This window comes from Saimiri boliviensis, chromosome 17 (genome assembly GCF_048565385.1).
Source record: "Saimiri boliviensis isolate mSaiBol1 chromosome 17, mSaiBol1.pri, whole genome shotgun sequence".
Classification (NCBI taxonomy): domain Eukaryota; kingdom Metazoa; phylum Chordata; class Mammalia; order Primates; family Cebidae; genus Saimiri; species Saimiri boliviensis.
Genome location: NC_133465.1, coordinates 28,193,100 through 28,220,239, shown reverse-complemented (window position 1 = coordinate 28,220,239; position 27,140 = coordinate 28,193,100). Strand labels below are relative to the sequence as shown.

At 53.3% G+C, this 27,140-nt stretch overlaps 1 protein-coding gene across 3 annotated transcripts in view; it reads left to right on the top strand.

The window, feature by feature from the left end:
* The window catches only part of RAB11FIP4 (RAB11 family interacting protein 4), a 135,876-nt gene that overhangs the window by 77,086 nt on the left and 31,650 nt on the right, over positions 1 to 27,140 (top strand). Inside the window, exon 1 of one of the 3 annotated variants that reach the window (XM_039476438.2) lies at positions 16,178 to 16,452. The exons of 1 other annotated variant lie outside the window; for it this stretch is intronic. In XM_039476438.2, the coding sequence (XP_039332372.1) occupies positions 16,423 to 16,452 (30 nt within the window). In that variant the 5' untranslated portion in view covers positions 16,178 to 16,422. Of the gene's footprint in view, positions 1 to 16,177; positions 16,453 to 23,245; positions 24,237 to 27,140 lie in introns of those variants that run through there. One more of the 3 variants, XM_039476439.2, reaches the window with a different exon arrangement.

The following is a 27,140-nucleotide window of genomic DNA, read 5'->3' as shown; positions in this document are numbered from 1 at the left end:
GAGCAGGGAAGAATTCTTATTCTCATTTCTGCTTTGCTTGCGGTTTCTGCATGTCTATCCGTAAGGCAATCTGACATGGTGGTGACATTCATTAAAGCAACTAAACCGTTTCGAGGTCCAACTAAAATCTAAGCAGATATTATCTTGTCTGAGCCCGTCACCAACTCTGAGATGGGTAAGCGGAGACCCAGGCAGGAGTGGCTCTACCTGAGCCGACACAGGCACTAAACGGAGGAGCTGGGATTGAAATCTCCATCTGATTGCCTCACGGGGCCTTCTGTCACACCATGTGGCTGACACAGAGCAGGGGTGCCCCTGCAGACTCATGTGACCTCATGACCTTCTCAGGCCACACGGTCTAATGTCCTTCCCCTCTTTTTTTTTTTTTTTTGAGACGGAGTTTCGCTCTTGTTACCCAGGCTGGAGTGCAATGGCACGATCTCGGCTCACCGCAACCTCCGCCTCCTGGGTTCAGGCAATTCTCCTGCCTCAGCCTCCCGAGTAGCTGGGATTACAGGCACGTGCCACCATGCCCAGCCTATTTTTTGTATCTTTAGTAAAGACGGGGTTTCACCATGTTGACCAGGATGGTCTCGATCTCTCGACCTCGTGATCCACCCGCCTCAGCTCAGCCTCCCAAACTGCTGGGATTACAGGCTTGAGCCACCGCGCCCGGCTTTTTTTTTTTTTTTTTTGAGATAGAGTCTCGCTCTGTCACCCAGGCTGGAGGGCAGTGGCTCTATCTCCCCTCACTGCAACCTCTGCCTCCCGGGTTCAAGCGATTCTCCTGCCTCAGTCTCCCAAATAACCGGGATTACAGGTGCCCACCATCACGCCCGGCTAATTTTTTGTATTTTTAGTAGAGACAGGGTTTCACCATGTTGGTCAGGCTGGTCTCAAACGTCTGACCTCGTGATCTGCCTGCCTTATCCTCCCAAAGTGCTGGGATTACAGGCGTGAGCCACCGTGCACAGCTGAGGCAAATGTTTTAAAATCATATGTGATAGGCCGGGCGCGGTGGCTCAAGCCTGTAATCCCAGCACTTTGGGAGGCCGAGGCGGGTGGATCACGAGGTCGAAAGATCGAGACCATCCTGGCCAACATGGTGAAACCCCGTCTCTACTAAAAATACAAAAAACTAGCTGGGCATGGTGGTGCATGCCTGTAATCCCAGCTACTTAGGAGGCTGAGGCAGGAGAATTGCCTGAGCCCAGGAGGCGGAGGTTGCGGTGAGCCGAGATCGTGCCATTGCACTCCAGCCTGGGTAACAAGAGCGAAACTCCGTCTCAAAAAAAAAAAAAAAAAAAAAAAAAAAAAAAATCATATGTGATAAAGGTATGTCTGGGAAATGGGAGGTTGTGTTTTTTTTGAGATGTGGTTTCACTGTCACCTTGGCTGGAGTGCAGTGGTACAGTCGTGGCTCACTGCAGATTTGGCCTCCTGACCTCAAACAATCCTCCACCTCAGCCTCCTGAGTATGTGGGAGCACAGGCACACATCACCATGCCCAGCTATTTTTTTTTTTTTTTTAGAGATAAGGCCTTACTCTGTTGTCAAGGCTGGTCTCAAACTCATGGCCTTAAGCGATCCTCCTGCCTCAGCCTTCTAAAGTGCTGGGATTACAGACGTGAGTCACTGCACCCAGCTGGAAATGGGAGTTTTTTAAGTGTCCAGGTTTATAATATTTGGTCAGTACTGGAGTACTCATAGACGTATAAACATACTGAGGTCAGTACCGGAGTACTCATAGACGTATAAACATACTGAGGTCACAGGAGCTGAGTGCTTTAGAGATGTTACCCCAGTCAAGCCCCCAGCAACCTCATGAGAGATGCTGTTCTTATCCCCATTTCACAGATAACAGGCTCAGCTGTCAAGCAGGTTGCCCAGGGTCACCCAGCTGGGAAATGGCAGAGCCCAGCTGCAAAGTCAGGCTGCTGAAGGGGAGAGGGATGGCTGTGTGTCCAGCCGTGCACAGCCTAGAGGTGCTGGGGATGGTCTGGTTGCACAGAAGCAGCTCCTGAGCTCTCGGTGCCAGTGTGAGTATGAAAGGCCCCCCCTCTGCTGCTGCCCAGGGGAGAGCCTGATGCTCAAGTTGGCAGTGAGCCTTGCAGGCTGGGCCGGGCCCTGTGTCTAAAAACAGGGAGCCTTGTTAGGTGGGGAGGCCCCTTGACTGAAGCCCTCAAATGCAGGAAAGGGGCTGCTCTCCTGAGGTCAGGCTCCTAGACCTCAGCTGAGCGCCGCCCTGGGCTCATAAAGAACCACTGTGCAGTGCTGCATGATGAGTGTGATGAGAGCTCCTGCCGTACCCAGCTCGGGGAACCTGGCGAGAAAGCGGCTGGTTCTGCCCTGGGGGTCGGGGCCAGCTGCCGGGAGCTGACAGCCAAACTGGGCCTTAAGCGCCGAGTCATGGCATTCATCATAAAGGCTTCATTCAGAGACGTGGCCAGGCGTCCCCAGCGCTCACCGTCCCAGGTCCTCACAACCGGCCCAGATGAGCCCCAGCCGTGCACCAGGGACATACCTGCGCACAGGAAGACACGGTTCCTTCCCTCAAAGAACTGCGGTCCACAGGGAGAAGGCAAGACCATAAACAGGGAAATAAGTCAGTAGCGCCCATGCTGCTGGAGAAAGTGCGTGAAGAAGCTGAAGCAGGAGGGAAGAGTGTGATGGCCATGGTGGAGGTGTTTCTCTATAGGAAGAGGGCCCCAGGCGGGAGGTGACACCTAACAGAAGTGAGGGACGGAGGCCAGGCGCTGTGGCTCATGCCTATGATCCCAGTACTTTGGGAGGCTGAGGAGGACGGACCACAAGGTCAGGAGTTCCAGACCAGCCTGGCCAATGTGGTGAAACCCCGTCTCTATGAAAAGTACAAAAATTAGACAGGTGTGGTGGTGGGCAGGCACCTGTAGTCCCAGCTACTCGGGAGGCTGAGGCAGGAGAATCACTTGAACCCGGGAGGCGGAGGTTTCAGTGAGCCCAGACTGTACCACTGCACTCCAGCCTGGGGGACAGAGCTAGACTCCAACTCAAAAAAAGGAAAAAAAAAAAAAAAAAAAGGCGGGGGCCGGCCATGGTGGCTCACACCTGTAATCCCAGCACTTTGGGAGGCCGAGGTGGGTGGATCACTTGAGGTCAGGAGTTCAAAACCAGCCTGTCCAACATGGTGAAACCCCGTCTCTACTAAAAATACAAAATTAGCCGGGCATTGTGGTGCATACCTGTAATCCCACCTATTTGGGAGGCTAAGGCAGGAGAATCGCTTGAACCTGGGTGGTGGAGGTTGCAGTGAGCCAAGATCGTGCCACTGCACTCTAGCCTGGGCATGACAGAGCAAGACTCTGTCTCAAAACAGAACAAAGCAAAAAGGAGCGATCCACCTCGCCAGGTGCTGCAAGCAGGTAGGGTGAAGGCCCATACCACTCTAGTTAGTTCATTTCAACTGCTGTGGTGTTCAGGGAGGAACCTGGAGGAACTTTGAAAGCCAGGGGCATAATGCGGTGAGGAGAGAAACTCATAGAAAAGAAGAAATGGATGATTCAGAAGGGCGACGGCAGGAGCAGAAACCTGGGAGGGGATAGGGCTCAGGGCCCACATGGAAGGGTCCATCTGTGAATAACGCTTTGTACCAGGAGGAAGGCAGAGTCGAGGCACCTGTGCCAGTTGGTTGCCTGCACCTGGTGGGGAGGTCGTTAGGTACAGCCACTGGCTGTGAGTGAGTGGTGGGAAGCAGTGCTGGAGGTGAGAAGACAAGAAGAAAGGCCAGCCAGCTTAACCTGCAAGTCTCCCAGCTGCAAAGGGCACAGGTGTGCTGCAAACCTGACTGGGCTTCATTCGCTGGAAGAAGCACAAAGAAAGAGGTTCTAACCTGTCAAGACGCGATAGGCTCAGCAAGTAATACTAGTTAACAGTAAAACGATTTGAGCTATTGCTACGCTAAGCATTTGTCGTGCATTATGTCATTTAACAGCCCGTCCCTCGAAACCCCTGTGACACAGATACAGTTGGTCCTTATTAGTTATACATTCTGTATTCGCAAATTTGCCTGCTTGCTGACATTCATTTGTAACACCAAAATCAATACTCGTGGGGCCTTTGTGGTTATTTGCAAACATTCTTAGGCTGGTGAAGATGTGAGATGCCCAATGCGCGTGTTCCCAGCTGAGGTCAAACAAGGCGACAAGCAGCCTTCTTGTTTCAGCTCTCACACTGTAAACAAGTGTCCTCTTCACGGTCTAGTTAGTGCCACGTTTTCTGCATTGTTGTGTTTTTTTATTGGCGATTTTGCTATCTGAAATGGCCCCCAAAGGCTGTCTAGTGTTCCTAAATGCAAGAAGGCTGGGACGTGCCTTGCAGAGAAAATAACGAGCGAGTGTTAGATGAGCTTTGCCCAGGCGTGAGCCACAGTGAATTCAATGTTAATGAATCAACAATATGTATTAAATACAGTATCTTTAAACAGGGACGTGCTTAAAACAAGGTTGTGCATTGATCGTTTGATGAAAATGCTGTGATCAGAGACTCGCAGAAATTGAACCAGTATTTCCTCTAGGGGCAGTGGTTCAGTATTCACGATTCAGTGTTCGTGGTGGTTTCATAGAGCATAACTACTGCAAATAATGAGAATTGACTACTATTTTTTTTTTTTTTTTTTTTTTTTTTGGTACGGAGTCTTGCTCTGTTGCCCAGGCTGGAGTGCAGTGGTGTGATTTCGGCTTGCTGCAACCTCTGCTTGCCGGGTTCAAGCGATTCTCCTGCCTCAGCCTCCCAAGTAACTGGGACTACAGGCGCATGCCATCACTCCTGGCTAATTTTTGTACTTTTAGTAGAAACAGGGTTTCGCCTTGTTGACCAGTCTGGTCTCGAACTCCTGACCTCAAGTGATCCATCCACCTCAGGCTCCGAAATTGCTGGGATTACAGGCGTGAGCCAACACACCTCGCCTTGACTGTATTATTAACTCTGTTGTTCACATGAGAAACCAAATCTACGGCTGTGCGTGGTGTCTCACGCCTGTAATCCCAGCACTTTGGGAGGCTGAGGCAGGTGGATCACGAGGTCAGGAGTTCAAGACCAGCCTGGCCAAGATGGTGAAACCCTGTCTTTACTAAAACATAAAAATTATCCAGGCGTGGTAACAGGCGCCTGTAATTCTAGCTACTCAGGAAGCTGAGGCAGAAAATGGCTTGAACCTTGGAGGCAGAGTTTGCAGTGAGCTGAAATCGCGCCACTGCACTCCAGCCTGGGGGAAGCGAGACTCCGTCTCAACAACGACAACAAAGAAACCAAGGCTAAGAAACTAGACAACCTGCAGGTAGTAATAGCAGAGCTGGGGCTGAAACCTGGGCTGGTGGGGCACTAGGGGGGCTTCACTCCATGAATGTGGCCTTGTGATCTAGTGGGGACCACAGGGGACCTGGCCTGGGAGAAAGGTTTTTTAGGGCACCCCGGGAGCAGCCTGTGTCCCCGCTGCGCTGGCCTCTCCAGTTTCTCCCTGAACACAGCAGCTCCTTCAGCCGCCTGGGCTGCAGCCACAGAGCTATTGCCGGGCTGTGGTTTTCCCCTAAGCCGGTGGAACAGTGGCTCGGTGTCCCGAGGCCGGGCGCCCTTGGCTTTCCTTTGCCCAACCCAGCCCCGGCCAGGGGAGGCACAAAGGAGGCATCTGTGCTGAGCGCAACGGCCAGCCAGTCTCCGGACACCAGCCCATCCCGTCGGCTGCGGCCTCCTGTTTATTTAGCGGATAAACTTGGGCAGGCCCCAGGGAGCCGCCTCTCCCCAGCCCTGCTGCCTCCTCCACAGGGCGCAGCCTGCCGCCCTACTTCTGTCTCTTGTGGGGCGGCTTGCTTGGTGCGGTTTGGGATGTTTTTTCATCTCAGCATCACTGAGATAATTTAGGAGACAATTGTGGGGGGGCTGTGTTTGCTTTTGAAGTGGAATTACAAGCCCTTCAGTGCGTGTCCTTCCAACCCCAGAACACGCTAGAGTCACCGTCCACTGTCATCCTGGCCTAACAGTTATTCTTCTCTTGGAGGCAGCTAAATCGGAGACTCACGGCTGCCACCTAGGGTGGTCCTCGAGGCTCCCGGTGGCTGAGAACAGGGAGGCAGGGAGCACCCGCACGACTGTGGGGAGGGCCACTAAACTGGTGGGGGGCCCAGGGCTCCCCAGTGGGGCCGAGGAAGGAGCCTGGGCTTGGAGAGGAGCTGGGTACCCCCAACCCACCCTCCTTGACCCATCAGTTACAGACGAGAAGCCATGGTTGGGAGGGCAGAAAGCTGACAGCAGAGCCCCAGGGCCCCAGGCAAGCTGCGGGGAGAAGAGCAGTGCCGGCGTCGGACGGGCCCTCACAGGCGGCCAGCAAGTCCGCAGCAAGGCTACACCTTGGCCCTCCTTGAGCACTAGGCCTGGCCTGTGGTTTCTGCTCAGTGGTTCTCATTTGAGTAAATGAACGACTTGGTGAATGAATGAATGGCCTTGGTTCTATGATGATTACTTTGGGGAAGTTATTTTATTATGCAAACCTGAGTCTCTCTGTTTTCATAGGATAATGGCTAGGTGCACAGTCTCTGGAGCCAGGCTGCCTGGGTTGGAATCCTGGCTCTCAACTTACTAGCTGTATGTCCTTGAGTAATCGCTCTGAGCCTCAGTTTCCCCAGCTGTAAAATGGGGATAATACCTGCCTCGCAGGGTGGTCAGGAGGATTAAATGAGCTCCTGTCATGTGAAGCACTAGAATGGAGCTTGTACATATGAAGTGCTATGTAGATGAAGTGTAGATGAAGTGTGTATATGAAGTGCTGTGTAGATGAACACCTTTTAGATGAAGATAAGATCTGCCTTCTCTGTGTGTTGGGAGCCTGGTGCATTGTTTTCCCAAGTGTGCTCTTCTCAGAACACTGATCCCTTGTGTTGTTAAATGTCGAGAAGGGTCCTGTCCAAGCCCAGTTGCCTGAAGGAAGCCCAGGGTTAAAAGCTAGAGAGGCTTCTCTCCTGCAGAGGAGCCCTGTGACATCTCCAAGAGAGAGTGAAGAATTTCACTGGCTGATTTGACCACAGATCACTTTCCCGCTTTCAGAGCGGGATGGGGTTTCCGCAAAACACATCTTTGAAAACAACAAATACTGCTTCCTTCTCGCCCTCTCTGGAGCCGTGTCCTCATCCTGCTTAGCTTATCTGGTGGCAGCCGGGGAAATGGCAGGATGCGCCTCCCTGGGCTTACAGCTGGGGCAGGAGGCAGCAGCCAAGTCAACATCAGGTAGTGGCCAGTCCTCTGCTCTAAGCCAGCAGGTAGGATTGCAGAGGGGCCGTGTGGGCGAATCATAGATGCCTGGTGTGGGCTACAGCTGATTGAGACATTGCTGAACTGGACAGCGGACACCTGCACCCGAGGATGATGAAGGGGAACTTGAGGCCTTACTGCTCACAGTCGTCAATCATCCTTATTAATTAGTTTCTGCTGCTTCCCGGGGAATTCCAGTTGCTGTAAGTAAGCCAGTGATGCCACAAGAGAGGCAGAAGGGAGTCCTGAACAGGGGCCAGATCTGGGTGCAAATCTTGGCTCTGCCAGCCTGGCCATGTCACTTAATCCTCATGAGCCTCAGTTTCCTTATCTGTATCATTGGTACAGTAACATCTACTCTACAAGATTGTTGGATTAAAATGAGAAATGAAGTGGCTGGCACATATTTCATAGTTGTTATTAATTACAGGCTGCAGGGAGCCGGGTGCAGTGTTTCCTGCCTGTAATCCCAGCACTTTGGGAGGCTGAGGCGGGTGGATCACCTGAGGTCAGGAGTTCGAAACCAGCCTGGCCAACATGATGAAACCCCATCTCTACTAAGAATACAAAAAATTAGCTGGGCATGGTGGCAGGTACCTGTAATCCCAGCTACCCAGGAGGCTGAAGCAGGAGAATCGCTTGAACCCAGTGATTGTGGTGAGCTGAGATTGTGCCATTGCGCTCCAGCCTGGGCAATAAGAGCAAAACTCTGTCTCGAGGGGGGAAGAAAAGTTCTCTGGCCAGGTGCAGTGGCTTACACCTGTAATCCCAGCACTATGGGAGGCCGAGGTGGGTGGATCACGAGATCAGCAGATTGAGACCATCCTGGCTAGCATGGTGAAACCCCATCTCTACTAAAAATACACAAAATTAGCCAGGTGTGGTGGCACACACCTGTGATCCCAGCTACTCGGGAGGCTGAGGCAGGAGAATCACTTGAACCAGGTAGTCAGAGGTTGCAGTGAGCTGAGATTGCACCACTGCACTCCAGCCTCCTGGCGACAGAGCAAGACTGCATCTAAAAAAGAAAAAAAGAAAGAAAAAAAAGCCAACACCTGGCTTCCACCATGACATTCAGATTAGGTTGATGTGGGGTATGATGTTGACATTTTTTTTAGATTCAAGTGATTCCAGTTGTTTTTTAAATTCTTCAAATGATCCTAATGTGCGGCGCAGTTGAGGCACCACTGCTTTAAAGGGTTGTCCCCACCTAAAAAAGGGCAGTTCACTCCTACAAAGCTTTCAGCTGAGTTAATGGCCAATCAGAGACATGGGTGTGACACCTGGGTGCGACCCCTGGGCTGTCCCAGTCTGGGAGCAGGTGGAGGGTGGGGTGAGGTGTTTGGAAGAGGAGAATTGCTTTTGCTGTCTGGGTTTGCAGTCATCTGAGGTTACCGAGAGTAAAGGAAAAGGAAGTTTTTCTCCTTGTCCTCACCCAGTCCAAGTCAAAAGAAGACCTTGCTGGGCTTCCCCCTCCCCCGCCACCTCCTCTTCTTGGATGATTGAATGAGTCAGAGGGGACGTCTGTTAGGGAGGAAACACTGGTTTTTTCACCATTTTCCCCCTTTCGCTGGGCTTGAATGAGTAAGAAAACCCACTGTTTATACATGCACATGTTGACAAAAATAGAGCTTGGAGCTTCTGAAGACTCAACCTGGGCTCCAGAGTCAATAAGATCAGGTCCCACCCCGTCTGCACAGCGTCCAGCCAGATGTTACAGGGAAGCCAGCCCAGGGGCAGCCTGGTGAAATCATCCCAGCCAGTGGACAGTCACCAACACCGGGGTGTCTGCCAAGGGAAACACCTTGTTTCCACAGTCCAAGATCCTCTCCTGGGCTGGCAGAGAGGTGCAGAGTTGGAAAGTACCTAAAGATGTGCTGTCCAGCTGACAGCTTTTCCAGGGAAGAGTCTGAGGCCCGAAAAGTTAGGGAGAGCCCAGAACCCAGGTCTCCTGCATCTTCTTGGGGTTTGGTGGGAAGAGGAAGAGGAAGGAGTGGACATGAGAAGATGTCAGCTTAGTGCAGGCCCCTAGACACACCCTCCCTGGAGAGAGAGGGTCTGGATCCAGGAGTCACTCTCACTTCTTTCTAAATAAAAAATTGGGGGCTAGGTGTGGTGGCTCATGCCTGTAATTCCAGCACTTTGGGAGGCCAAGGCAGGAAGATCACTTGAGGCCAGGAGTTCAAGACTAGTCTGGCCAACATAGCGAAACCCCATCTCTACTAAAAATACAAAAAATTAGCTGGGTGTGGTGGCACATGCCTGTAATCCCAGCTACTCGGGAGGTTGAGGCCCAAGAATCACTTAAACACAGGAGGCAGAGGTTGCAGTGAGCCAAGATTGCACCACTGCACTCCAGCCTGAGTGACAGAGGGAGGCTCTGTCTCAAAAATATATATATATTGGGAACGTCTTTCCTTTGGGGTCAAGAGGCCTCTGCAGTCTCGGAGTCCTGCCTATTTGCTGGGTAGTCCCTTCCCTAAGCCACTGCTTAACTCATCAGATACTGAATTTATCACCTGGGATGAAAGCTGAGGTTTGAGAGTTGCAGCTGAACTTCCTGAGTGTGGAGTCAAGGGACCTCTGAGAGAAAGCTGAGAGAAGACAAGTGCTTGTGGTCAAGTCCTAGCCAGCTGCGGGGAGGCTTTCCCACACATAGAGCAGTAGCTAGGGGCTGTGCTTGGGCAGAAATGACATCCTCTGGCCGGGCGTGGTGGCTCACTCCTGTAATCCCAACACTTTGGGAGGCTGAGGTGGGTGGATCACGAGGTCAGGAGTTCAAGACGAGCCTGACCAACATGGTGAAACCCGGTCTCTACTAAAAATACAAAAATTAGCTGGGCGTGGTGGCACGTGCCTGTAATCCCAGCTATTCAGGAGGCTGAGGCAGGAGAATCGCTTGTACCTAGGAGGGGGAGGTTGCAGTGAGCCGAGATTGCACCTCTGCCCTCTAGCCTGGCGACAGACTCCGCCTCAAAAAAAAAAAAAAAAAAAACCAGGCCGGGTGTAGTGGCTCACACCTGCAATCCTACCACTTTGGGAGGCCAAGGTGGGTGGATCACCTGAGGTCAGGAGTTCAAGACCAGCCTGGCCATCATGGTGAAACCCCATCTTAAAAAAAAAAAAAAAAAAAATATATATATATATATATAAAAGAAAAAAAAAAAGGGAAAGAATGTCCTCTGTATGTGTTGACAGAATCAAACCCTGCTAAGATTGACCAGCTTTGACCGATACTCACGGTCCTGATTAATGACTGGTGTCCACCTTGGAGAGCACTAGACTGAGAGTCATGAGACCTGGCTCTAATCCTGGCTCTGCCACTAACTGACTGTGCTGCTAGTGAAGGGAGACGCCATTTCCCACCGAAATGGTTATACTATGCCAGAGATTTTAAACGTTTTTAAAGCCATAGAACCCTTTGTTCACATGAAGTCTTCTGCAGAAGACGACATGAACAGCAGACAGAAGTGGAGGTATTTTTGCTGTTCTCCTGGAGCACACCTTCCCTTTTGCAAGGTCTCCACAGAACCCTGAGGGTTCCAAGGGACTCAGTTTGAGAACGACTTGCCAGACTTTTATTTTACCTCCAATATTATTTGTGTCAGCTGTAGTTTGTTCACTTGGCTAGTACTGGTTGGCATCAGTTGCTTGGCTAATGTTAACATTAGGTAATGTTCAGAAGGGTTCTTTTCTCAAAATAATGATCATGAAATCACATATATATTTAGCCAGTCCTTCCACGTGGCACCAACCATGTGCCGAATGTGGCTTCTTTACACCATCTAATGTTGAGCTAACTCTTGCATGGTGGCAGCAGAAAGAAAACAGACATTCTGTGATGGTATCACAAAAAAGAAAAAAAGACAACAGACATAGAGAGGCTAGGCATGGTGGCTCACGCCTGTAATTCCAGCATTTTGGGAGGCTGAGGTGGGAGAAGTGATTAAGCCCAGGAGTTCGAGGCTGCAGTGAGAATGACTCCTCATCTAGAGGATGATTGTGCCACTGCACCTCAGCCTAGGCAACAGAGCAACACTCTGTCTTATTATTGCTTTTTTTGAGACAGTTTCCCTCTGTCACCCAGGCTGGAGTAAAGTGGTGCGATCTCAGCTCACTGCAACCTCTGCCTTCTGGGTTCAAGTGATTCTCCTGCCTCAGCTTCCTGAGTAGCTGAGATTACAGGCACCCACCACCATGCCTGGCTAATTTTTGTATTTTTAGTAGAGACCAGGGTTTCACCATGTTGGCCAGGCTGCTCTCGAACTTCTGACCTCAGCTGATCTGCCCACCTCAGATTCCCAAAGTGCTGGGATTACAGGCGTGAGCCACCTTGCCCAGCCTGACCCTATCTCTAAAAAAAAAAAAAAAAGAAAAAAAAAAGAACTCACACAGCTATGCTAAGAGACCAGGATGCCTAACTCAAAACCCTCCTTCCCCACATCCTCCTAGGTGGTGCTGTGCTCAGAAGGCAGGACTGTATTTCCCACTAACTCACTCCTAGCCCCCATTTGACTGAGACCTAGCCTGTGCTGGAGCCCTCAGATGCCATATTCATCCTGTGTCTGATCTTACCCATCAGATACAGCCACCATTCCCCCCCACCCCACTGGACTATCACTGCTTCTTTGAAACCAGTTGGAAAGTGTTAGCTCCTCTCTTGAACTTCAGGATCCTAAATTTTCCCACGTGCGGCTTCTAATCCTCACCTCTATTCCCCTTAGCTTCTTGCCATAATGATCGTTAGGAATAGCTATTGTTTATTGGCTGCCTGCTCTGTGCCAGGCTCTATTCTATGTATTTTACTGATCCTGATTATTTTGATCCTCACAATAGTCCTGAAATACATAATATTATTATCTCCAATTTAAAGATGAGGACATTGAGACACTGGGACTTAAACTTGCCTACCGTCATTTAACATGAAGGTGGTAAAGCCAAGATATGGCCCTTGATCCCGGCACCCATGCACAGAACCAGTGAGTCAGACTGCAGCTCACTCCTGCTGCTGGGCGTTAACTAGGAGCCGCCATTCATTGAACTCCTGCAGCACCTTAGGTGTGACCCTACGCACTTATTTTATCACTTCATTGAAACTTCACAACTGCAAGAGGAAATGTCTTATTTCCATTTTCTAGAGATGGAGACAGGCTCCAAAACATTATCTTCCCTTGGTAAGTGGAACCGGGCAGGCTTCGAACCCAGGAGCGTTCAGTGCGTCTGTGGCCTTCCTCTGTCACTCTGCTTTTAAGGACAAATACCCGGAGACATTCCTCACTCCATTACCTTTGAGAAAAATAAGGAGGGACCCACTGACACCACCTGTTCCATAGAGCTCTTGAGAATGTCGCTCAGGCTGCCGATGGTGAGTGTGGGGAGGGGGCTTGACGGGCCTGACTTTCTCCATTGACCTTCACTGGGAGAGAGCCAGGACCCAGAGAAGGGATGATCACCCTTTGTTTCTGCTTCTCTTTCCCGGTTCTGGGCGATCCTGTCACGTGACCTGCTTTCTGGCGCTCAGTAATCCTGAGGGGCAGCATAGGCCTTGGAAAGGAAGAAGGGAAGCCAAGATAGAACCCCTACTCAGCCACATCCCAAAGCCTCACGGGAGACTGCTGAGCTAAGGTCTCAGGGTGGAGCTGGGAAGGCAGGTAGCATGGGCCCAGGGTGCATGGGCTCAATCATGTACCACACCTTTGAGGAGTGCCTAGAATTAAGAGTACCCACTGTGCCAGGGTGCACAACATCCCATGAGGAACCATTCCCATTTTACAGATGAAGACACTGAGTCTCAGAGAAGTAACAGAGCTTGTCCCAGGACATCTAGGAAAAAGACTCAATTCAAACTCATGTCTGTTTGACTTCAAAGCCAGTGGTATGATACACCACATATGTACTCTTATTTGTATTTATTTATTTATTTATTTATTTATTTTTGAGACGGAGTTTCACTCTTGTTACCCAGGCTGGAGTGCAATGGCGTGATCTCGGCTCACTGCAACCTCCACCTCCTGGGTTCAGGCAATTCTCCTGCCTCAGTCTCCTGAGTAGCTGGGATTACAGGCACATGCCACCATGCCCAGCTAATTTTTGTATTTTTAATAGAGACAGGGTTTCACTATGTTGACCAGGATGGTCTCGATCTCTTGACCTGGTGATCCACCCGCCTCGGCCTCCCAAAGTGCTGGGATTACAGGCGTGAGCCACTGTGCCCGGCTTCTTATTTATTTTTTAAAATAGAGACAGAGTTTTGCTCTGTTACCCAGGCTGGAGTACAGTGATGCCATCATGGCTCACTGCAGCATCAAACTCCTGGATTCAAATGATCCTCCCTCCTCAGCCTCCCAAGTAGCTGGGACTACAGGCACATGCCACCACCCCTGGCTAATTTTTTTATTTTTAATTTTTTGGTAGAGATGGGGTCTTGCTATGTTGTCCAAGTTGGCCTCAAATACCTAGCCCCAGGTAATGCTCCTGCTTCGGCCTCCCATAGGCATGGGGATTACAGGCATGAGCCACTGCATCCAGCCAATATGTGTTCTTTATGATACACCACAGTGCTCCTGTGTGTTAGAGACTATGGAAGCCGACACAAGAGAAACAGTCTGGCTTGTGCACACAGATTTCTGAGCAGCAAGGCATACCTTCTGAGGACAGGGCTACGGCAGAGGAGTTTCCACCTTGGGCCACAGCTTTAGCTCCTCTCTCAGGCGGCTCTGTCCAGGAGGCCCTTCTCTAGCTAATGCTGTCCCGTTTGGAAAGTCCCCAGCAGTTCTGGGAGCTCCAGTGGCTGCTTTGCCTCAGAGACAAGCCCTGGTCAACAGAGGGGCCGCTGAGAATTTGCTGGCAGGAGAGACTGAGGATAAGGAAGTTGAGAGCAAAGAGGCAGAGAAGGGGGCAAAGAAGCTGCGTGTGTGCATGTGAGTGCGTACGTGTGTGTCTGCACGTGTGTGTACATGTGTGGGTGGGTGTATAGGGTGGTGCAGGACCAAAGCACCCAGATGCCCCACTGGTCCTGCCCGTACCTAAGTGACGGTGCCAATTTGTTGGCCCGAAGAGACTCAGGGAAGGCAAAGGTGTGGCCTTGAGCCAGGCAGGAAGATAAATCCTTCCCCTTACTCAAGTGATACAATGGAACATCAAGTCGAAGGGCAACCACATTTGCAGTATTTGTCGCTTTACATTCATCTCCTCATTTTTGCCTTTTTAAAGTGCAGAGCATGGTTAAGAGTGATGGGGGAATGGGGAGTACATTTTTAAACTTTTGTTTTGTTTTGTTTTGTTTTGTTTTTGAGACGGAGTTTCACTCTTTTTTTTTTTTTTTTTTTTTTTTTTTTTTTGAGGAGGAGTTTCACTCTTGTTACCCAGGCTGGAGTGCAATGGCGCGATCTCGGCTCACTGCAACCTCCGCCTCCTGGGTTCAGGCAATTCTCCTGCCTCAGCCTCCTGAGTAGCTGGGATTACAGGCACACGCCACCATGCCCAGCTAATTTTTGTATTTTTAGTAGAGACGGGGTTTCACCATGTTGACCAGGATGGTCTCGATCTCTTGACCTCGTGATCCACCCGCCTTGACCTCCCAAAGTGCTGGGATTACAGGCTTGAGCCACCGCGCCCGGCCGGAGTTTCACTCTTGTTACCCAGGCTGGAGTGCAATGGCGCGATCTCGGCTCACCACAACCTCCGCCTCCTGGGTTCAGGCAATTCTCCTGTCTCAGCCTCCTGAGTAGCTGGGATTACAGGCATGCGCCACCATGCCCAGCTAATTTTTTTTTTTTTTTTTTTTTTTTTTTTTTTTTTGAGACGGAGTTTTGCTATTGTTACCCAGGCTGGAGTGCAATGGCGGGATCTCGGCTCATCGCAACCCCCGCCTCCTGGGTTCAGGCAATTCTCCTGCCTCAGCCTCCCGAGTAGCTGGGATTACAGGCACGCCCCACCATGCCCAGCTATTTTTTTGTATTTTTAGTGGAGACGGGGTTTCACCATGTTGACCAGGATGCTCTCGATCTCTTGACCTTGTGATCCGCCCGCCTCGGCCTTCCAAAGTGCTGGGATTATAGGCTTGAGCCACCGCGCCCAGCCCGTAATTTTTTGTATTTTTAGTAGAGACGGGGTTTCACCATGTTGACCAGGATGCTCTCGATCTCTTGACCTCGTGATCCACCCGCCTCGGCCTCCCAAAGTGCTGGGATTACAGGCTTGAGCCACCGCGCCCGGCCCATTTTTAAACATTTTATTCATTTGTTTGTAGAGACGAGGTGTCGCTATGTTTCCCAGGCTGGTCTCAAACTGCTGTCCTCAAAGATCCTCCCGCCTAGCCACTTTGTCCGAGCCACTGTGCCCGGCCTGAGGGCACGTGTTTGACATAAATAATAATATTTACTAGGATTTAACAGCAAGGGGCCTTTTTTGGTTCTTTAGTTCGCGTTACTGCCTGGGCCTTTGTGTTCCTGGGCTGGTTATGGAGATGTTCCGACTTCACATGAAAAGGCGGGGAAAGTTGTGGGTAGGACTCAGGATGGAAGTCAGCCTGGGCGCCCCCGGACTCGTTACGGGGTGGAGACGGCGGCGGGCCGTGCGGGGCCGGAACGCCGGCCGGAATCTCGCAGTGCGGTGACCACAAACCGTGAGGGTGGCGCGGAAAGGGCAGGCGACCACCGCGCCCACCTGGCCGGGGAGCGAGCTCACGCCACCTCCTGGAGTCCGGCCGGGCGGCACGGGGCCGGGCGGGCGCGGGCAAGCTCCACCTCCGAGGCGGGGCCGGCCGCGCGGCCATTGGTCGGAGCCCCGGAGCCACCTGCCCCTACCTTGGGGGCGGGGTTACCTGGGCCCCGCCCCGTGGTTCGGGTTCCAGGACCCCGCCCCCGTCCTACGCCCCGCCCCGGCCCGGCGCGAGGCCCCGCCCCCGAGTCCTGGGGCCCTGGCGCCTCGTGATGTCAGCGCCGCTTTGATACAAAGAGCCCTTCGGCCCACGCAGGTCTCCCGGCAACGGGCGGGGGCGGGGCCGCGCCTTCCACTGGTGCCCAGGCGTGCGAGCGGCGGCGGCGGCGCGGCCGGGATTGTTCCTGCGCCTCGAGGCTGCCCGCCACGTCCCCGTGCCCGCCGGCTTCCGCGCCTTTGGCGGAGGCGGAGACCGGCCCGCGGATGCGCACCCCGCCGGCTGCCGGGAGCCAGGTAAGCGGCGGCGGGGCTGCTGGGGCTCGCGGGGCTCCGGCGGAGCGCACCTGGCCCGGCCCGGCCCGCGGCCCCGGGGCCCAGGAAGTTGGCGGAGCGCGGACTTGGCCTGGGAGGTCGGGTTACCTGCGCCGGCTCTCTCGGCCGCGGGGAGAAGCCGGTGCCAGGTGCGCGGGCCGCAGCTCCTTCCCCAGCGCAGTTCCAGAAAGTGCTTCTGGTGGGCTGGGAAGGGGGCTCGTTTGCGGGCGTGCCTCCATTGGGGACCCGGCTGCGCGCCCCGCCTCCGCCCGCAGCGCCCCTGTTCTCCTGCCCTTGCGGGACCGTCGTGGTCCCCAGCGCCGAACCCTTGGCCGGGTCCCCGAGGGGGCTGAGCGCCGCGAAGTTTTTCTTTAGCTCTTGGCAGCGGCACAGAGCCTGTTTTCCGGCTTCCCTCGTCCCTCTGGGCGGGTGGAGGGGGGAGTCCTCGAGGCCAGCCCAGGTCGTGATGTGGGGACAGGGCCTGCCCCTCCCCAGCCGAGAAGCTGGGGGGAGGTGTGTCTGCGGCCCCGCGAGTCGACTGGTTCCCCTGGCTCGGGAGGTAGGAGCTGTTAGCACAGCCGCTCCGAGGTCCTGGCGGCGCAGTCTGGAGAGCGTGTCTGTGCTGTGGGGAACCGGGTTCCGACACAGCCGCGGATCCCCACTCCTCGCCCATCCATGCAAACTCTCCAGTGCCTCTTTTCCTTTCCCCTCACCCTGCTCTCCCAGGAGGGCTGGAAATGACACCTCACTCGCCATGAGGGCCATGCCAGTTTTCCTTGACTAATAGCTTCCTTCTCAAAGCAGTGTGAGGGGTCTGGGTCCTGTCGCCTGCACTTAGCCTGCAGGTCTTGGAGTGGCGGCACCCTGGGTTGGCTCCTGCTGATCCACCAAACCTCTGCTCTGCCCTCCCAGAGCAGGCAGCAGGTGGCAGTGGCTTGGGCTCCTGGGGCGCTGAAAAGTAATGGGGCGGACAGATCTCTTGGAACATCCCCAGGCCCTGCCCCAGCTGAAAGGTGGTAACCGCGGTTGCTGGGATGGGGAAAAGGAGACTCCTGGGGTCGGAGGCAGTACTAGACCTCTGCAGTAGGAGCTCTCACTCCCCCTCTTTCTCCTACCCCCACCAACTAGCCCTGCCTTGGTGGAGTGCCTGAGTCGCTGCCTTTGACTGGGATCTCCCCAAGTGCTGGCACCCTGGCACTGGCCCAAACCTTACCCTGCTTTCTGGCTTTCGTGGACTGTTGATTATGTGCCCAGGGAACATTACACACGGTACCCTTCCCTGCCCTCAAGGTGTTTGCAAGCTCGGGGAGTCTGAATAGTGGGGTCTGCTCTGGCCCTGCCCGGCTCTTCTAAGTTGATTGCAAGTTGCCTGCTGTCTTTGAGGTCCCTGTGATTCACAGGGGAGAGTGTGGCCTGGCCTGGTGAGGAAGCCGGTTGGGTTTCTCACTGTCAGAGGAAGCACAGCTTGGGCAAATACCTCTTGGAGAACAGCTTCGGAATTTCGCGGGGTGGGGGTGGGGGGCGCTGGATTAGGTGAAGGGGGTGGAGTAAATGACTAAGGCCCGTAGGAGAGATAAGACTGAGCGCCCGAGGCGAGGGGCGGGACTAACCAGGCCAGGTGAGCCAGCTGGAAGGCATGACCTTTGCCCTAAGGGAGGTCTGTAGGATCGACTGCCTGGAGCCTGCCCTTGGAAGGGACTTTTAGCCAAGTGAGGGAGGAAAAGCAGAAGAAATTAGAGGGCTCGTTGGATTCTAAGCCACCTTCTTCGGGGCTGTTCCAGGGGCAGCCTGCACTGGGAAGGCTCTGGACTGCAGCTTGAGCTATTCCACCGGCCCCCTCTCTCCCTCCCTCCCATCTGTGCCCACCCTAAAGCATGCGGTGCCTCCCTAGCCCCTTCCCTTCCTGGCCGGACAGGCTGCTCAGACGTGAGGTTTCCTCTTTGACCGTTCACCGGGACCCTCTCTACTTCCTCCTTCACCCCCACCCTCAGGTGGCTGGCAGTTCCCACTCTGGGCAGCCTGTTAGTCTGAGATTTTTCACAACTGATTCTGTTGTGAGGCGAGTTCTCAATTTCACTTTGTATGTTTTAGGTATGGGCAAGGAGAGAGTGAAGGGGGTAGGAGAAGCTCCCATTGAAATAGCAGGTGAGCAGTTCCGGAAGGCAGGCATCTCCGAACGCGAAAGGGTGTGCTGTCTCCTGGAACAGGGCTCATTGTATTTGAAAAGGAAGAAAGGAAGTGTCCTTTTTTTTTTTTTTTTTAAATTTGAGACAGGGCCTTGCTCTATGGCCCAGGCTGGAGTGAAGTGGTGTGATCAGGGCTCACTGCAGCCTCCCAGCCTTAAGCAGTCTTCCCACCTCAGCCTCAGCTGGGACGACAGGTGTGTGCCACCCTGCACCTGGCTAATTTGTTTTTGTAGAGATGGGGTTTTGCCATGTTGTCTAGGCTGGTATCACACTCCTGGGCTCAAGGGATCCACCTGCCTTGGTCTCCCAAAGTGCTGGGACTACAGGCATGAGCCACCATGCCCCGCTGAAGCATCTTCATCTGCTGGTGCCTGCTGCCTGGTGTTAGCAGTGGGGCATGATGCCCTGGCCTTGCCAGGCATGCAGAATCCCCCAGGTTGGGCTCAGTTTTCCTCTGGGTTATTAGCTCTGCTGGCTCTTGACTCAGGAACTGGGCATTTATGGCATCAAACACTGGCCTTGAAAATGAATGGCCAGTTACTTTGCCTCAGATCTCATGATTGGATTATTGGGTGGTCTCGTTCATACCAGTTAGGTGCCACAAGATGGGCACAACGATTTGGTGGCCCTGCCAGCTGCCTTACTGGACCTTGTACAATCTTTGCCCCTGGTACCACAATCTCCTTCACCAGGAGGTGTTTCAGGACATAGAGCTTTCCCCATCTCTTGTTTGCTCAGCCCCCAAGATGTTGCCCAGTACAGGGCAAGTGGTACTGAATTCATTCATTCACCAGATACTTGGGTGTCTACTTTGTGCTAGATTCTGTGCTGGTCACTGGAGATACAGCAGTGAACAAAGCAGATGAGACCCCCTGCCTTCAAGGAGCTAACAGGATGGTCATGAGGCAGTAGACTAGTAAAACAGGGAGCATGGAAGTTGGCAGGAGGGGGAGCAGGGAAGGGGAGGGAGTGCTGGGTTTCGGAGTCAGACAGGGAAGTCCTCACTGAGAAGGTGACAGCTGGACAAAAGAGGCACAGGCAGAGCCGGGCGCAGTGGCTCAAGCCTGTAATCCCAGCACTTTGGGAGGCCGAGGCGGGTGGATCACGAGGTCAAGAGATCGAGACCGTCCTGGTCAACATGGTGAAACCCCATCTCTACTAAAAATACAAAACATTAGCTGGGCATGGTGGCGTGTGCCTGTAATCCCAGCTACTCAGGAGGCTGAGGCAGGAGAATTGCCTGAACCCGGGAGGCGGAGGTTGCGGTGAGCCGAGATCGCGCCATTGCACTCCAGCCTGGGTAACAAGAGCGAAACTCCGTCTCAAAAAAAAAAAAAAAGAAAAGAAAAGAAAAAAAAAGAGGCACAGGAAGAGAAAAGAGCAACCACAAGGGCACTGAAGTGGGACTAAGGCTGGCGGGCTGTATCTGTCTACAGAACTGCAGTAACTGGAGAGCAAGCCAGGAATGGATGGGCAGCCGGGTGGGGGACAAGCTCAGACAGGGGAGTGCCCGATCCTGTGACAACCCAGATCCCAGGAGGAGGAGGAGGAGGGAGGAGGAGGAGGGAGGACTGGCAGTACAAGTGAGACTGGAAATCCACAGGCACACACTGCCTTCCATTGCTCTGCCCTCCTCAGCCTGCGTGTCGAGGGGATTTGGGCATTGAGGCATTTCTGGTTGACAGGCATCTGTGGCCGCTGCTGCCATGGACTTGCCTGCCCTCACCTTGAGTTGGGTGAGACGAGCCTGTCCACATGAACATGGAAACATTTCTTTCCAGACTATGCTGTTGCCACCACATGAATCAAACCCGGCAAAGAGCATGCTGGCGATGTGCATACAGCTGTGTCCCACAGCTGTCTGGGCCTGTCTGCCTCTTTCCACGGCTCAGCTCCTGTAGGGTAGGGACAGGTCCTGCTCTCAAGGCCCATAAAGTGGCCAGCACTTTTTCCCACACTCTGGTCCAGGCCACCCAGGGCTGTCTCATCTCTTTTCCGATTTTTAAGGGCTCCCTGGCCTCCCTCTTCGCTCCCTCTGCCTGTGCAGGCAGCAGCATGGTTCTGTGGGGCCATAAGGACCCCAGGGAGTGACTCCCACACTTGGGTAGCGGCTTTGGTTTAGTCTGTCCAGTTTAGGGCCCCAGATGATACATGTATGTGCACACACATGTGTATTTGCATGTCAGGCAGCATCCAGGTGGGGCATCCCAACTCTCCACCCCCTGCTATGGGGTGGCTGAGGGTTGGGGTGCCCTCTCAGTTTCTGCTGGGCGGGACTTCACCAGGGTGTCTTGGCTACCTCTCCTGGCCAGCACTTGTCCTCTTGGGAGGATTTGCCAGCTTTGGGCCTGACCACGGTTCCAAGCAGCATGGTCTGGAGCCCACACTGAGTGGCAGGCTACAGAGAATGTGCCCCCGGAAGCCTGGACAGCACCTTTACCTGTTTTCATATGGAGCTGTCATTTTCTCATGCCGGGTGTCTGAGTACACACGGCAGTCCTTCACTGAGTGTTTGCAGCCTCCACATAATACTGTCAATTGAATGGAATTTGGCATTGGCCAGTTTCCGCGGACCCCAGTCAAGGCTGAGTGGATGCTGGGGGCGCCCAGCTGGCATTGCTCAGAGGGGTCCCGAGTGGCTTGGTGCTTCAGGAGCTGAGCCCCTGCCCCCCTCAGCAAGAGCATTGATGACCAAGAGCTCACATTCTCAGAACCTTCCTGAGCACCCAGAGAGCCTGGGTGTTTACTTCTCCACTTTTTCCGTGACCTGAGCAGGAGATGACATGAACACAGGCAGCCAGCAAGCTGTGCAGCTCCCAAGGGTCTCATGAAGGTCAGAGGGGGCAGCTGTGGTGGTCTAGAGCTGCTGGGTGACCTCCAGCCGCAGATCTGCCTGGCAGGCCAGTGCTAGTCATGCCAGCATTTCCAAACCCACTTCTTGACTTCCTTTAAGAAATGGGAAGTTTTCCAACTGTTGGACATATTTTTAATTGATTTAACCTGCTTCATCTTCCTAGACAAGTGGGTTCTTTCCCAACAACGTAAACATTAATTCAGATGAAAACAAAGCTCTGTAGAAGTTATTAATAGCTGTGGCTCTGCTTTCTCTTTTGAGGGACCAGAAAGAGGAAGGCCTAAACAGAACTGCAGTGCGAGAGAGTGGGCGGGCACTCTCCTTGAATCATCTGTGGCCACCCCCACCCTCCTCTGCTCTCTGCAAGCCTGATACCATCAAAAGGGAACCCGCATTTCAAATAGCCGTGCGGTGGCCAGCGAACCTGGGGTAAGGGAGCTGAGGGGCATCGGTGCTCTGTGCCACACGCCGGTCTCTCCTACAAGAGCAGCGAGAATAGGAGCAAGTCCCTGCTCCCTGGTTTTCCTGGGAGAAATGCCTACCTAAGACACAGGCACCTTCATCTCACGCTCGGTCACCCAGTGCCTGTTTCCTTAAGGAGAAAAAAATGGGTGCCAGCAGACATCTGGGTCTAGATCCTGGCTCTGCGGCTCGCTAGTTGTGGAACTTCGGGCAAGCGACCTCGCCTTTCTCGTTTCACTTTCCCCACCTGTAGAACGGGGTTGATAATAGCACCTGGCTGGCAGGGTGATGGTGAAAATAAAATGAGCCATGGTGATTTAAAATGCCCCGTCTCGTTTCTGGCTCTTACTTAGGTGGCACTCATGGGCGGTCAGATGGTTAGAGAGGCAGGCAGTTTAGTTCCAAAGTGCCGTGACTTCAGAGTCAGGCTGTCTCTTGTCTCCAATGCTGGCTCTGCCCCTTGCTATTTGTGGACGCTTAGACAAGTTATTTAACTTCTCTGTGCCGCAACTTCTCCACCTGTAAAATGAGGATGAGGCTTGTACCTCCCCCACAGGATTCATTGTAAGGCTCAAATATGTGAATGTATGCCGAGCACTTGGAGTGGTGCCTTGGAGTGAGCTGTTGTTCTTACTTCCTGCAGGCTTCTGCTGGCTTGCTCGTGGTGACTGATAACCGTAGCACCTAACCCAGTGTCTTGCAGGGAGGTGTCAGGCTGCAACAGGAAGGTAGCAGGGGAAAGTTCCACTACTCTAGGTAGGGCCTTTGCAAAAGGAGCAGCTCTACTTCCTCAGCTTCTGTGGGGTTTTAAATCTTTGTTTTAAATTTAAATTTTAATTAAAAAAAAAAGTAGAAACGAGGTGTTACTTGTTACTATGTTACCCAGGCTGATCTCAAATTCCTGACCTCAGGCGATGCTCCCACCTCGGCCTCCCAAAGTGCTGGGATTACAGGCGTGAGCCACTGCGCCCAGCCAGCTTCTGTGTTTTTTTTTTTTTTTTTTTTTGAGACGGAGTTTCGCTCTTGTTACCCAGGCTGGAGTGCAATGGCGCGATCTCGGCTCACCGCAACCTCCGCCTCCTGGGTTCAGGCAATTCTCCCGCCTCAGCCTCCCGAGTAGCTGGGATTACAGGCATGCGCCACCATGCCCAGCTAATTTTTTGTATTTTTAGTAGAGACGGGGTTTCACTATGTTGACCAGGATGGTCTCGATCTCTTGACCTCGTGATCCACCCGCCTCGACCTCCCAAAGTGCTGGGATTACAGGCTTGAGCCACCGCGCCCGGCGCTTCTGTGTTTTTAACAGACCTGCTCGGGCTCTGCAGATGCAGATTCTGAAGCTGGGGTGAAGTGCCCAGCATCTGCGTGGCAACCTGTGAGTGAGATGCACAGCAGCTTCCGAGGTGACAGCCTCCTCCCCAGGTTCGGTGCGAGGTTGGGGGGCGGGCGCTGTATCTAGCCCGTCCTCCCAGAGGCTGCTCACTGCCAGGCTGTGGCTGGCCTGCCAAGGGGAGGATGACTCTCCACACCTCTGCCCACTTGCCCTTCACCTCCAGCCAGGGCCTGCCTGTCCATCCACCTGTGCCCAATTGGAAAAGCTGGCTTGGAGCAGTGCTGCCGTCTGCCACTGCCAGCCCACTGCATCTGCCTTATTAAAATGCTGAGGCTCTGGCTGGCCACACGCCCCGGGAGATTTGGAGTAAGGCCAGACAGAAAGGTACAGGCTGTGCAGCCGCACGGCCATACTGGGTGACTGCCCTTGGTAGTTAACCAAGGAACAAACCTACCCGCTCATCCAGCTTGGCCGCCCACAGGTCTGCAGCTCCATACAGGTGAAGCTGGCTGGCCTGGCCTAGCCTGGCCTGGCTGGTTGGGTGGGCAAGACAGCCTCTGCTTGACTGATTTTTTTTTTTTTTCCCCCCTGAGACAGTGTCTCGCATTTCTGCCCAGGAAAGAGTACAGTGGTGTGACCTTGGCTCACTGCAGCCGTGAACTCCTGGGCTCAGGTAATCCTGAGTAGCTGCCTGAGTAGCTGGGTGCACCACCACTGTCACCTGTGTATTTATTCATTTGGTAGAGATGAGGTCTCACTGTGTCATCCATGCTGGTCTCAAACATCTAGGTACAAGTGATCCTCCCACCTTGGCCTCTCAAAGTGCTGGAGTTACAGGCATGAGCCACCACGCCTGACCCGTCGGACTGATGTTGGGCAACCTTGAATTGATGGCCTCCTGGCGAAATGCGGGTTCTTGTTGACAAGGCAGGTACGGCCAACACATGTTTGTGTGATTATCTGCGCGATTGCATCAGTCGTTAGCAAAGAAGGATTTTACAGCAGCAGGTGTATGTACTCGTGTGCTTGCGTGGAGTTGTTGCCAGCCCTTCGCTGCACACACAGTCCACGGAACTGTGACTGCGCCCCCGTTCCCCACTCACACTCACATGCTATTTTCTGGGATTCTAAGGCACGTTTTTTTTTTTTTCTTTCCTTTTTTTTCCTATTTAACGTCTTACACTGGAATGTGTTGCACATTTGCAGATGTGTTATAATTTGACAGAGCCTTTTTCTCAGCATACTTGAAATAACAGTGCATTGTAAAATCAGGTGTCTCAGACTTAAACAGAAACTAGGTAACCTCTGGGGAGCTTACATAACATGCCCAGTTCCTTCAAGGAAGCAGGTGGAGCCACCGTAAAGTGGTGGCAGATTATGTGAGGGGACGCTGTGGTTCAAGGGGACAAGCTTCGATTAGGCTTAGATTCCAACTTTATGGCTCACCAGCTGTGTGGCCTTGGCAAAGTAGAGCGACCTCTCTGAGCCTTAGATTTTTCTCCCACCACCTATGAATTGTGGTTCCACAGTTGTTGCGATTGTGTGCAAGGCAACTTTTCCCGCCTCTCTTGATGGGTATCATCGGAAGGTCACACTGCCCCATTCTATCTGGGTTAAGAGGGAAAATGAGAGAAGGGAGTGGGTCACTGACCTTCCCATGGGAACAGAGGGAAACGTGTTCCAAGGGCTTCTTGACTCAGTTTATAATCCTTGAACATCACTCTTCCTCCCTCGTCCTTCTCCTACTTTGCCTGAGTTTTCGTTTTCACATGTGTTTCTTTTTAGCAATTTTCTTTCAAATCTCTCCTCTCCCTTTCTATGAAGTCTTCCCACATGTAGCCTGTTTGAAGCTCCCTGTGGTGGGTAAGGGGAGGAAGGCTCTGCCCGATGGCCCGGATGGCATAGACCTCAGAAGCCCAGTGTGCTGTGGTCCCTGCAAGCTTCAGCTCAAATCCAAGTTCTGGTGCCATCAGCATTGCTAACTTCTCTTCCCGTGGCTGCAGCGTCAGACTGAGTCCACTCCAGCACTCAGTGTTAACCGTGGGGTGCTGGATGTCGCATCGCTGGGAATACCTTCTGGTATTCTCTGTGCCCTCCTTGCTGCATTAAAATCAGACCTGGTTCACATCCCAGCCCTGCGACCTTTCACTAATTACTTAACCTCCTTGAGCCTGTGTATTCTCATCTAAACAGTGGCTGATGCACAAAAATACCTGACACATGATAGGGGCTTAACAGATGCATGCATCTTTCCCTGTTCTCAAATGTATAAGACCACTTTATGGCCAGGCACGATGCTTCACGCCTGTAATCCTAGCACTTTGGGAGGCCAGGGTGGGTAGAGATCACCTGAGGTCAGGAGTTCGAGACCAGCCTGACCAACATGGTGAAACCCCATCTCTACCCTATCTCTACTAAAAATACAAAAATTAGCCGGGCGTGGTAGCAGGAGCCTGTAATCTCAGCTACCCAGAAGGCTGAGGCAGGAGAATCGCTGGAACCCGGAAGGCAGAGACTACAGTGAGTCAAGATTGCATCACTGCACTATAGCCTGGGTGACAGAGCAATACTCCATCTCAAAAAAAAAAAAAAAAAAAGACCACTTTGTGCTTCTTTAGGTGCCAAAGATCTCAGGGAGTGCTGCCAATGGCACTCCTTCATCTGAGACAGACAGGAGTTCTGGGCAGGGGGCAGTGGCAAAGGCACAGGGACCTGTGTGAGCAGGATGTGTCGGCCCCGTTCTTCAGGATGGCTGGGCTGCAGTGGGGTGGAGCAGGACGGAGAGAGAGGAGGAAGAGCGGTGGGGTGGGTGCCCGGTCGGCACCTGCAGGGGTGCAGCTGACGAGGCTGCACAGGGTCTGGCTGGAGCAGTGCAGAGGGTCAGGCGTGGGTGCTCAGGGAGGTTGGAGCTGAGTTGGGGAGGCACCAGGAGACAGCTGCATCGGGATGCCTAGGTGATGTGGCCACACAGGGGCTGCGTGTGAGCTGCTGGCTGGAGGGAGGCTTTAAGAGCAGGTGATGGTTTTAAACCTTGTTTTCCTCATTTTCCTCAGAGATCTTCTCTCTGCCCCTCTCCCCAGTGAAAGCCAGTAGCCCGACTGCCTCAATTTTGTATGAGGTGTCAGAGATTCGAAGGCCTCTCTTTGATGAAGTGGTGCTCGTAACACCCCCCCACCACCACCACCCCGTTGTAAGAAGCAGCATGTGCTGAGGCATGGGGGTGGGTAAAGGTGCCCAGGAACCTGGGGTGCCAGGGAAGGGGAGGGCAGAGCATGTCCTGAGGCCGAGACCTGCTGGAAGGGGCTGTGCAACTGCTCTCTGGAGCCAGGCCTGGTTCTGTGGGAAGTGGGGAGCTCACAAGCTCTTATAGGGGGTTGCCAGTGGACTCCCTGGGAGGGAGGGTCTCTACCCTGTGAGCCCCAGACATAATGCCATCTTACCTGTCCCCACTGCGGGAGAGCCTGCCCTGGCCCGAGGCCCCTAAGCTGAGCTCTGGCCAGCTATGCTTGAGTGACACCCCCTAAACCCCCACACAAGACCGGACCTTCTGGAACACGAAGCTTGAGTGGGTCTAGCAAAGCCCACAGGACAAAGAGGGACCCTAACCGAGCTTGCTGGGAAGACCAGGGGGCTCTGTGCTGATGGGAGGTACCAGAAGATGGGGCAGGGAGGAGGCGAGGGTTAAAAAACCAAGGGCTCTGCCAGGAGGCGGTGCAGGGTGGGGAGGAGGAGAGTCACTTGCTGATCCTGACGCGCCTGCCTGCTCCAGAAGGGCAGGTCACTTGGAGCATTGGCCATTGGCTCTGGGTAGACATCGGCGCTCTGCTGGCTGTCT